Genomic DNA, 12637 nt, shown 5'->3' on the forward strand with positions numbered 1-12637 from the left:
GCTTTTTTTCAATTTTGATCCAAAAATATTTTACTACTACAAAAGAGCTGGGTAGATCGCTTAAAATTGTAGTCTGCTACTAATTCCACTGGTCTATTACATTGATTTAAATAATATTATCCTTATAATATTAATAATATTAATATTATCAAAGTGCATTAAACATTGCATTATGTCAAGGTTTACCAGATGGGGTTTGTGAAGGAACCGCAGGGGGTTTGTGAGTTAACAATTAATTAAATTATAAAAATGCAAAATTCAAATAAATCATTTTAAAATAGCATCAGTCAAAATAAAACACTTACTAAAAATATATTGTTTAAATTTATATTTGTATATTTATATTTTACATTCACACTACCAGTCAAAAATTTAAGATGTTTTTTCTTTTGCTCACCAAGCCTGCATTTATTTGATCCAAAGTACAGCAAGAACAGTAAAATTTTGAAATATTTTTACTATTTAAAACAACTGTTTTCTATTTTGAATATATTTGAAAATGTAATTTATTCCTGTGATTTAATTTCAATTTTTGTGATTTCAATTTTTTGCATCATTACTCCAGTCACATGGTCCTTCAGAAATCATTCTAATATTCTGATTTGCTGTTCAAAAATATGTATTATTATTATTATTATTATTATTATTATTATGAAAACAGCTGAGTAGAACCTTTTAGGTTTCTTTGATGAATAGAAAGTTTAGAACAGCACTTATTAATGAAACCAAAATCTTTTTTAACATTATAAATGTATTTATTATCACTTTTGATCAAAAAGTATTCATTTCTATCATTCCCCTTTTGAAAGGTATAGTGTATAATGTTACAAAAGCTTTTTATTTCAGATCAATGCTGATATTTGGAGCTTTCTATTCATCAAAGACTTCTGAAAAAAAAAACTGTTTTAAATGTTGATAATAATAAATAAATAATATATTGCTATTGTGTGAATAATATACAATCATGTAATCCATAAAAAAGTAACTGTAGTCTGATTACGAGTATTTATAATGTAATTTAATCTAATTACAAGTACTTAAATTTTGGATTACATAATCCAGATTACATGTAGTTACTACCCAGCTCTGGTAATTTATACATTTACTATTTCTTACTGGAGTAATTTGTTGAATTGGAATCAAATTTGGTGAAATACGCAATAAGGTTTTCCTAAAAACAAGGTGATGAAGAATTATTATTCATATTATTATTTCACATATTAACCTTTAACAGAGATGTAACGATGCTACTGATGCAAAACGTTCTTTCCAAGAAACCTTACCTAAAACAATCCATTATTTTGGTCTTGCCAATCTACAGTTTATGTAAAACAAAACAAAACATCATGTGCCATCATGTCCCATCCGTATCCATGGTAGCCTAATGAGTGTGAATGCGGTTGACCGCTAGAGGCGCCCTGTCACACATCACATTCAACATACACAAACATGGCGTCAGGGCAGACACGCAAGATGCTGGCGCTCAGTCGCTGTGCCATATATCTGTTATTATTACTCGTTCCTGGCGCGATCTCCTCCACGCTTCGACTTCACCATGACCAGAGATTCATGCTACCACAGGACAGGGGTTTCTCCTTAGTGCGTGCACACCTGGACCATGCAGAAAGTCGCGTCGTGCGTCTGGACAGAGAAGTCAGGGAGGCTTCATCCGCGCACCAGCATCGCGTTCGGCGGAATGCTGCTGGATCACCCGTGCCAAAGGTTTATGGAAGGGTAAGCGAGGTTTACATCCATTAGGTGGGACTGCTTAGATAATAAGGGCAAAAACATCCTCATGAGTTTGCATAACCTCATAAATGTTAAATTCACTAACGTTATTTCCAATAGTTGTGTATCATTCACCTTTGCTTTGCACGCAGTCACCTAAGTGTAATTGACCTGTTTGTCAGATGAAAGGTTCTCGTACTCCTTCGTCTTGGAAAATATTGCTTCTCCAGTGAGGGTAAACAGTTATAAATTTGATTTATATATATATATATACACACACACATTTTCCGTATCACAGACTTGAATTAATGTGGGAAGGTTTCATCATTACCCACCGAATAAACAGTCTCACCTTTCTCTCGTATCTCATATGTCAGTCAAGATATACCAAAACAAATCATTTTTTTCTTAGGATGCACTATGTGAAAACGTATTTGAACGGTTTTCTTGCAAGTGATTTTTCATTTTCTCTTTCTCTGTATGTGTCTTCTGAACGAGACATTATGTATGCAATATTTTGAATCAGATATTGCCTTTAAGTTTCCTTTGTTAAGTATACATTTCCATTTTCTCTCTAGTCTTTCTAGTTATGCTAATACTGAATGTTAGTTCTAGAATAAGACAAAGCATAATTCAGTGGGTGTCCAATAATTACTGAAAGCATTTTATATAAATAAATATTCTGTAATATGGATAGATCGAGGGTAGTTGTCTGCTCATTTAACACATATGACCCTGGACCATTAAAAGATTAGTACATCATCTGACAGTGAAATAAATAAGCTTTTCATTGATGTGTGGTTTGTTAGAACTGTCCGAGATACAATGATTTAAAAATCTGAGGGTGCAATCTGAATATTGAGAAAATTCCATTGAAAGTTGTCCAAATGAAGTTCTTAGCCATGCGTATTACTAATCAAAAATTACATTTTGATATATTTACAGTAGGAAATTTACTAAATGTCTTTATAAAACATGATCTTTACTCAATATCCTAATGGTTTTTGGCATAATTTTGACCAATAGAATGTATTTGTTACTGTTGCTACAAATATACACATGCTATCTAAGCTTATGGTCCAGGGTCAAATATTGTCATGCCATGTGGGGAATGTTGTCACAACAGAACCAACTAAACAGCTTATATTAGGTTTTTTGGCAACATTTAGATGGTAAATCATTTTTAAACCCCCAAATGACTAGGTAAAACAGATATTTTTGACTTACAACCTTACAGTTGCTGAGATAAAACCCTTGTGGAAACTAACCCCGGTCTCCCTATATATAAATAACATTGTTTGTTTCTACTCTGAAGGCTTTATGCTTAATGTCAGCCTCTTGGGAATTAGAAACAGACTCGGCTCATCTGTTTTCCTATTAAATGTATGACACAGTGTGTCTTTGTTTGTTTACCGTCAGCTTTGTTACGCAAGCATTAGCAAACCAGAGAGGCATAACTGGTTGCACAGTCTTGCTGGGAAGTTTCCCAGCTAAACCTTTTACCCCCTCAAGTGTCTCGCTTCGAGATGTTTGTTAAGTCAGCCGTGCAGCAGTTCCTAGTTTTGCTTTTAGCACAGATCCATTGTGCCTTTGAAATCTTGAATGGGTCAAAGCACTGAATTTCGTCTGAAAAACAGTCATTGCTCTATGTACATAGACACAAGATTGTGGTTGGCAGTGTAAATACAGGTATTGTGGTTTTTGGAAGGGCTGGCTGACCTCATAAGAGCTCAAAAACACTCATCTACTATAGTAGGTGATGTTTCACAGTATGATTTGTTGTGACTCACTTGTGGCATTACAATCAAAAGTCTGTGAAACTAAAAACATTTGGAAAATGCATTTTAGTTGGATTTAGTTGGATTCTCAAACTCGATATTATACCATCATTTGTGACTCTGGATTACAAAACCTAGTCTTAAGCAGCACGGGTGTGTTTGTAGCAATAGCCAACAATACTTTGTATGGGTCAAAATGACAAATATTTCTTTTAGGCCAGAAATCATTAGGATATTAAGTAAAGACCTTTTCCATGAAGAGATTTTGTAAATTTCCTACCCTAAATATACCCAAACTTAAGTTCTGATTTGTAATATGCAATGCTATAAACTTAATTCGGACACAATTTTCTTAATATTTTGATTCCAGATTTTAAAAGAGTTGTATCTTGGACAAATTTTGTCCTGTCCTAAAAAACATACATCAATGTAAAGCTTATTTATTCCAGTTTATAGAGAAATGACGTTATGACTAGTTTTGTGGTCCAGGGTCACATATAATTCTTCTGTAATGCACATGCAGTTGAAGCGGTGGGCGTCCACTAAGATTCGACTTTTCCCCTTTTCACCCTGTAGAGTGTACAGGAAATCCTCTATGAAGTGTTATTAGTGTCCTGGATGGAGTCTATTGCAGTTGCTATGTGGTGAATTACCCCCTCTGATGATCCAATTAAGATATCCCATCTGGGCCCCCCTTCCTTCCTTCCCTCTTTCAGACCTTTTGGTTTATGTGTTGTTTTTGGCACATACAGAGAAAGCAGTGTTAGGTAAGATGTAACACACATCAATCCACTCTTTTCTGTCTATTGTGACCAAGTAACCTAGAAAAGTCCTCAGCTCTGCCAATATAAGAATATGCACTGTTTTAAAGGTCTTTTTGTTGTTTTCTTTGGAGACTTGTTGTGACACACAGTTGCTCATGAAGTTTGGAGAATTGTGACAGAGTCATTATCATAAATATCCAGTTCAATGCCAGAGCCCAAGAACAGCACTTGAAGGCAAATGCCTTGGCGGGCTTTGTAGCTATAAGTGTTTTTACTGAGAAAAAACATTGAAACCAAACAATCCCATCTATTTTTTTTTCTTTTTTCAAATTGGCACCTTTGTGTATACATGTGCTTTTGGAGAGGCAATTTAATAGGACAATTTTACCCCGCAGTCCTGATGAAGCAATGATTCTTTCTTAGAAGAATGTTACACATTCAAAACAAGTTTTCTAGTAAATTTAATTCATTTCATGGATCTTGAATCCTGATCCCATCTGTTCTCTCATATATTAAAGGAGTAGTTCACTTCCAGAACAAAAACTTACAGATAATGTACTCACCTCCTTATCATCCAAGATGTTCATGTCTTTCTTTCTTCAGTCGTAAAGAAATTATGTTTTTTGAGGGAAACATTACAGGATATCTCTCCATATAATGGACTTCTATTGTGCCTGTGAGTTTGAACTTCCAAAATGCAGTTTAAATGCAGTTTCAAAGGGCTCTAAATTATTTTTTGAAAAGGCTGTTTGACCTTTTTTGCACGTTCACTTTGTAAACACTGGGTAAACATTGTACTTCTGCAGCGAAGTAGGACGAGTTTGAAGTTGGAGGAGAAAATGAGATAGGAGTTTTTCAACATTCCCTAACTGTCTTGACCCGGATTAGGCAGAATACGTATGCGCATCGCAGAACTAGACAAGATGAGCATTTGAGGTTAATAATTAAATAGATTTTATTTTATTTTTTTAGAAAATGACCGATCGTTTCGCTAGATAAAACCCTTCTCTATGGCTGGGATTGTTTAGAGCCCTTTGAAGCTGCGTTTAAACTTCATTTTGGAAGTTCAAACTCGCAGGGCACCATAGAAGTCCACTATATGGAGAAAATTCCTGAAATGCGGTTCATATGACACATTCGCTCCAACCAAATGCAAATTTGCATTGTCTGAATTGTTCCCTATCCCCTATATAGTGCACTATATGCCATTTATCATGCAGAAAATACAAATTATGTGAACAAGTGACCAATTTTAGCCGCAGTTTCAGTCCATTTATAGTGTAGAGGACAGGATGTGTTGGATTCTAGAGAGCATTTGATTGGACAGAAAGTTTGATGAGAAGCTGAAGTGCAGGGTGATGTCATCAAAATCGTTGATTCAAATTGGCTGAAGTTAGAGACTGTAAGTTTTGAATGCTTATATCTTCAAAATGCGAATTTTGTTCATGTTTTGGAGCACACTAGCTTACAAATAACCTTAAGGCTAACATATTCATACTAAAAGCTGAAAGACTTAAATTTCGATTTCATGGGGACTTTAAGGTTATCTGTAAACTAGTGTGTTTCGAAACAATTACAAAATTCGCATTTACAAGATAAAAGCATTCAAAACTTAACAGCCAGTGCAGACCACAAAATGTATCGGACCCATTTGAATTCTACACAGAATATATTTTATAGCAATATGGATGAGATTGTGGCTGCCATATGTTGTCAAATGTGGCTTTACTGAGCTCAAAGTCTCTGGCCCAAGCTGTGATATAAACAAAACGCTATTGGCTATGTAAAAAAGGGGGGCTGCTTTCCTGTTTCAGTTAAAATTACGTCAACATATAGAATAACGCTGTGTGTTTTAAAACACTTCAGTGGAGCTTCAAGCTATGACTGCTGGCAAACAAATGCAGTTTTGTTCTAGTATGTAAAGTATGTAATGCAGAATCATTACCATAAAGTAATAACCGGAATCTAAATGAGTTGCCTTGACATTGCCTCACCTTTCGGAGGATAAGCATGGACTTACGAGTCATGTGAAGTCAGATTTTAAATCTTATTTGGTAATTACATTCATTCTTTCTTATTTAGTTTATCTTTGTCCATCCTTGTAGTGCTTAAAAAATGTGTGTTAAGACTGAATCATAATTTTGGACAGACTTTATAACAAGTTAATTTTATTTGTGTGTATCACAAAGGATGCTCATAGAAACCCACTTGCCCACGTGGATCACATTAGTATTCCTGTTTAAACATGATGTTTAAGCTGCTTTACTTGCAGAGTATTTTAGTTTCGTTTCTGTGATAAGAAAGTTTAAAACCCCGGGGAAGGTAAATGGAGGGCGGTATAGATGTTTATAATGACTCCATGGAGTATTCCTGGAACTTGTCTGAACAGCGTGCTGGTTTAGTTTCGGTTTCTTGCATTAAGCTCAAGGTGAAACCAAATCAACACAGATGACTCATATAATCTTTATCGTTCCTGTAAGACACAATTTTAAACAAACATCAACAAGAAAATTACAGATGAACCCAGTATTAATCTTGTCAGTAAGATGATTTACTAATGTGAATATCAAAAGAGAATGAACATTTCCATTTTTAGTATATGAATTTGAAGTATGTTCATTACATGGTAGCATTACACATTCCTGTAATGGTCCCATATCCATACTGCAATAATAAAACCAGCTTTTAACTGTACTTTAAGCCTTTAACAGGATAATGGCTCCTCGGTTTTCCTTTGGTTACGGCCACAGTGATATTAAACGTGTGGTTCACCCGTATTTTTTCTCGTATGGTTGGTTGCCAAAAGGGAATGGGTAGGCAAATTGTTGAACTGTTGGCCCAAATGTTAGTGCTGCAGAGATGATGTCATGGTTTCAAGCCGAGCGTTGCTTGCAGCGATGGGCGAAGGTGCTCTAGTGCTGACACTCTGTCGTTTCCCTGCTGAATAATACATTAGAAATGGGAAAAAGTTAATTATTTTATTTTCACAGTCTCTCAAGACAAGCCATAATGAACATGAAGTTATTTGCACTTGTCTTACCTTACTGTCGATGCTTTCAGGATATTACGGTGTCAGTATAAATGAGGGCCTTGTTAGATTAGCAGAAAGTCCATTTCCAGGATAACCAGAAGTTGCAGACAGGCCTTTAACTCTCTTTGAATAAGCAGAGCCGAGAGTTTGCCGGGGCTGAGATGGATCAGGTTGCAACCATTTGCTCTTTCACAGTGTTTGTTGGCAAGGTGGTGGGAAAAGCTCTTCTACACATCCTGATGAGATGGTGGGGAACTGTTTTTAGAGATTAATCAGCTGTTAAAAAACCTGCAGTCAACCATAAATCACTTGAAGTATTGTATGAAGTACAAATTGACATTTTTCTCCATGCTAATTCAGTTGAAAGTTCATTGGTTTGTTAAAATGACTTTTCAGTGAATGTCTAGTGCCATTTTTTAACTTGATTTTTAACAGTGAATTACTTTAACAAATGGATTAATAAAAGCCAATGTTTTTCAATGTTAATGTTAACATTTAAATGTTAAAAACTGTTAAAACTAGTCCTCCATAAACTCCCACAGGGCTTAAAACAGCAACATTTACGAGAATAGTGTACATTTGTGTCAAGACTAACTGGTTGTTTGACTGATGGCAGATCATATGTGATTAAATTTGCTTCTGCTTTGAATAGTTAAAAACAAACACGTTAGACAGGTCACCTAAACATCAGCACATGGTTGAAAAATGTTGTTGTCAAGATGTCGATACACATCACATTTTTTGTGTGTAGCATACTTTTTAAAACAAATTTTATAGCCTTTAGAAAAAAGTATGGAACTTCAGTGTTGGGCAATATGGCCCAAAAAATTATCACAATAAAATTTTCCACAGCAGTCGATATCAATGATTATCACAATAAATTTAAAATCTTTATTTCCTTTTAAAAGTTTAAAGGCAGATTTTTGCTTCTAAGTGAAAGTTGTAGAAACCAGAAACCAAATTGTGGTTTTGAACTACTCTTTATGGTCATGGTTAACATGACAAAACACAATATATGTTTGAATGTAAAAGTCATTTCTTAGTTTCTGCATGTTCTAATGAGTGATATTGCTTAAAAAAAAAAACATTTCAGGATTTCCCTCCATATAGTGGACTTCTATGGTGCCCACGAGTTTGAACTTCCAAAATGCAGTTTAAATTCAGCTTTAAAGGGCTCCAGGGTCTTAGAAGGAATAAGGGTCTTATCTAGTAAAATGATCTGTTATTTTCTAAAAGAAAAAACTATTTATATATTTTTTAACCTCAAATGCTTGTCTTGTGTAGCTCTGCGTGAATTGTGAACTTGTTCCAGTTCAAGACAGTTAGGGTATGTCGAAAAACTCCCATCTCATTTTCTCCTCCAGCTTCAAAATCTTCTAATTTTTGTTTGAATAAGAACCAATCGTTTCGCTAGATAAGACCCTTCTTCCTCAGCTGGGATTGTTTAGAGCCATTTGAAGCTGCATTTAAACTTCATTTTGGAAGTTCAATCTCGTGGGCACCATAGAAGTCCACTAAACACTATACTCTTGCATTTACATTGTCACATTCTGTCTAGTCCCGCCGTACATACACTACCAGTCAAAAGTTTGGACACACTTCCCCATTCTTTTTGATGGGGAAGTTTGTCCAAACTTTTGTCTGGTAGTGTAGATGACAGTAAGTATGTAGTTAAAGGGTCAAAATTCAAAATACTGTTATTAAATACTCACCCTTATGTTGTTCCAGAACAAATTAGGATATTTTTAATGAAATCCAAGAGCTTTCTCACCCTGCATAGACAGCAAAGTAACTGAAAATGTTCCCGGTAAAACAGATCATGTGTTGTGGTACTCTCGATAATGGTGGAGGATGTGACTTGGAAGATAAATATTGTTGAATGAAGTCATATTTTAGTTTTCTTTGCTCACAAAAAGTATTCTCTTAGCTTTGTAACATTACGGTTGAACCAACAATGTCACATGGACTGTTTTACCGATGTCCTTGCATGTTTCTGGACCTGGAAACATTTCAGTTGCGTTGCTGTCTATGCAGGCTCAGAAAGCTCTTGGATTTTTATCAAAAATACCTTAATTTGTGTTCTAAAGATGAACGAAGGTCTTGCGGGTTTAGAACAACATGAGGGTGAGTAATTAATTACAGAATTTTCGTTTTCAGAACTATCCCTTTAAAGATGGCAAGCAATGAATGGTCGGGTAGCAACGTATAGTCTAACATGTTTCTTTTTCACGACACAAGATTTAAGGAGTCAAAATCGGATAGTCTGACACAGTGACTGTTGTAACCGACAAAAAAATTGTGTAGTCTAAACCAGACTTTAGGATGTAAATTTATGTTCATTATCAAAAACAGTACCGTCTGTAAAATTAAAACAACCTCATTTTTATATGGTGAACTTTAATTATTCTGAAAGTTTGAGTTTTATTAAAAAAATAACTATTGGTCTTCCATTTAACCACAGTTAAAACCACACATATAGCACCTCAGTGCCATGGTAAAAATGTAACTATGGTTTCAGGGTATGTGTTGAAAAGCAGTCTAAATGCATTTAGTATAAATGCACAAACGCTATAGCTTACTCACAAATAATACTATAATTTTATTCCATTACTCCTTTAATACATGTCTACATTAATAATACCATCAAATTTGATGGAATATCCCACATTTCTAACACAATACCATGGTATAGTTAGTGTTACTACGGTAAATCCATGGTAAATGATGGGGATTTGTATATTTACGCAGTGTTTCTCCATCTGACTTCAAACTAGTCATTTATCGAACTCTTGTCGTTTTATCAAGGAAAGTTATATTGTGATAATTACCATTATTGTTTTATCACCCAGTCCTAGTTGTCATATTTCATTAATAGAGATAAAACAAAGTTTTGAGGCTATATATAAAACTCCTATTGTAAGTTTTCTTAACAACTGTCAGTCTCCTAAAGTGTCTATATTGTACTAACACGCTGCTTGCCAAGAGGGCCTACAGGACAGGGAGATTTACTACTACCGTGTTATGGCGAAAAATATGACTGTGCATTCAAGGTGAAGTAGTTTGAGGCAAAGAGTTACTGTTTGTACATTACAAAGAACAGACCTTCCTAAATAAACATCAGTATGCCTTATTACTAATCCTACACTGTGTTTAAAATGGTATAGCAAAGGGAAGTAGTTTTCTTCTGTCAAAGGTCTGTAAGGTGACCTTTGAAACAAAAAGTTGTTCAGCATGCTAAGTAAGGGATAATGTACAGGCAGCCGGTAGTTATCGCAGAAATAAGCCCCGACAGTGTGATCAGTATCACACTGAAGGGGCTTATTTCGCGATAACTACAGGCTGCCTGTACATTATCCCGCTTATTACATGGCTACTTGCCACATAAGGAAGAAAACTGGACATGAATATGAATTTGAAACCTTTTATTGGCATATTTGTTTTAGATTAACATTTTTATCCTTCCGCGGACCGATATAGTACCACGTGACTAACATTCAAACTATGTACTTTAGTAAGACAATTTAAATAGATTAATGTCGAAATTTTCCATTGTTAATTGTGGTTTTCCAGTGTTTGTCACAAGATGGCGCCAAATTTTAAACATACAAGTAGTACCGGCTATGCGTTATTACTTTGGAGCGGTGATTATTTGAAAAGAACGAACCTGCAAATGTCTCAACTGACCAATCAGAATCAAGCATTCCAAAGAGCCGTGTAATAAGGCTAAGTAAGTGATTCTGTTTGCCAGTGATCCACAATAGTGTTCCTTTAGACAGGACTAGAAGTAGTGTTTTTTTTTACGAAAACAACCTTTTGCAAGTTCTCTTTTATGTCTGTCAGGAGATATCAGAGGAGAACCCATTTGAGGAACCCATGGTCCTCATGCAGAAGTTTGAATTAAAGATGAGACAGGCTGTTTCTAGTGGAAAGAGAAGAGGGGGATGGACTTGAAAAGATGACATACATTTCTTTGTTCGACAGATCAGATTGGGACGCCGCAACGCGTAGTTTCAGTTTTTTCTGCCTCTGTGGTGCAGCTCAGCTCGCTTCTGCTCTGTTTGTGTGTATTTGTGGTTGTTTTCTCGAAGGCTGTTGGCCTTATGTACAAGAGGCGCACCTGCAGTCTATACTACAAACTCCGCTGTCAAATCCAGATTCATTTCAGCTGATATTACAAATGCAATACGACTGAAATGGAAAAGTGAGTGAAGCAGAAGCAGAGAAATGTCTTTGAGAATCAACTTTGAGTCAGTTGTAAACAGTGGTATGCCATGACAGCTTGATTTGTGCTGTGGAAACCTAAATACTTGTCTGACCACAGCAAAATAAATGTCAGCTATAATGTAGCCAGTCAGCTTGTTCATCATATTTTGTATTCACAGGCCAACCTGAATGACTCTCATAATCAAATGGTGGTCCACTGGGCCGGGGAGAAGAGCAACGTCATAGTAGCGTTAGCGAGAGACAGCGTTGGTGCCACAGATCCCAAGACCAGCTCGGTGAGTGTCTCATTTTTCACTTCAGAACTTTCGACTTCCAACGTTATGTATGAGTCTATATATATCAGACAAATTCACTGTAAGAAGTAGAGGATATCTTGACCAGCTAGCTTTGCTTTTTAGTGCTCTCTGAGTCATACAGATGAAAGGCCTCCCTCTGTTCTTCAGTTCCCTGCACTTTCATTATATCATCTTAAATGCTGCCGGATACTACCAGGAAATATTCTCTTGCGCCCTTGAATGTACTTTTCCATCTGCGTGGCAATAATTGTGTAGTTTCCAATAATTGCAGAGCTTTTATGTTAAATATTATCTAATGCAAATGCGAGAACAAAAGTGGTGCAGTCATACTTTATGGAGTGCTGAAGCTGTTATCTGCTCACCTGTGTAGTGCATTACAGGTGTTCCTAGTGAAATGCAAGACAAAGCAGATTACAGGAAAAAGAGCTTTAAGTGCAAACCAGTTTCTCTGAGGAAATTGCAATGTGATTACAGATGACTATATTACAGAAACGATCTGTTCCAAAACCAGATTAACTGCTCTAATTATGATCACTTAACATTCTTTGAGCCAAATTCTGGCAGATTTAGACGTATCCTCTTTGGAGAAGACAATCCCAGAATGCAGTCTGTAAAATTGTTGCGTCCAAGAAGGTAGACACATGAATGAAATAAATACACTTAATTATCCTTGAAGGGAAATTTGTCTTTGACTCATGGTGCGTGAAATGAACATTCTCTTGCCAATTGTTTATAAAAAAAAAAGTAAAAGAACAATAATACCACAATATAATACTCACAATATAATTCTAACAATAAAAATGTGACTAACATGTA

The 12637-nt window shown here is 35.6% G+C and overlaps 1 protein-coding gene across 1 annotated transcript in view; it reads left to right on the forward strand.

The window, feature by feature from the left end:
- Nucleotides 1–1449: 1449 nt before the first annotated feature.
- Nucleotides 1450–12637, forward strand: part of sorl1 (sortilin-related receptor, L(DLR class) A repeats containing) — an 88014-nt gene continuing 76826 nt past the window's right edge. Inside the window, exons 1-2 of the mRNA XM_073817825.1 lie at nt 1450–1734; nt 11684–11800. Coding sequence (XP_073673926.1) covers nt 1450–1734; nt 11684–11800 — 402 coding nt within the window. The remainder of the gene's footprint in view (nt 1735–11683; nt 11801–12637) is intronic.

This window comes from Garra rufa, chromosome 14 (assembly GCF_049309525.1).
Source record: "Garra rufa chromosome 14, GarRuf1.0, whole genome shotgun sequence".
Lineage (NCBI taxonomy): Eukaryota > Metazoa > Chordata > Actinopteri > Cypriniformes > Cyprinidae > Garra > Garra rufa.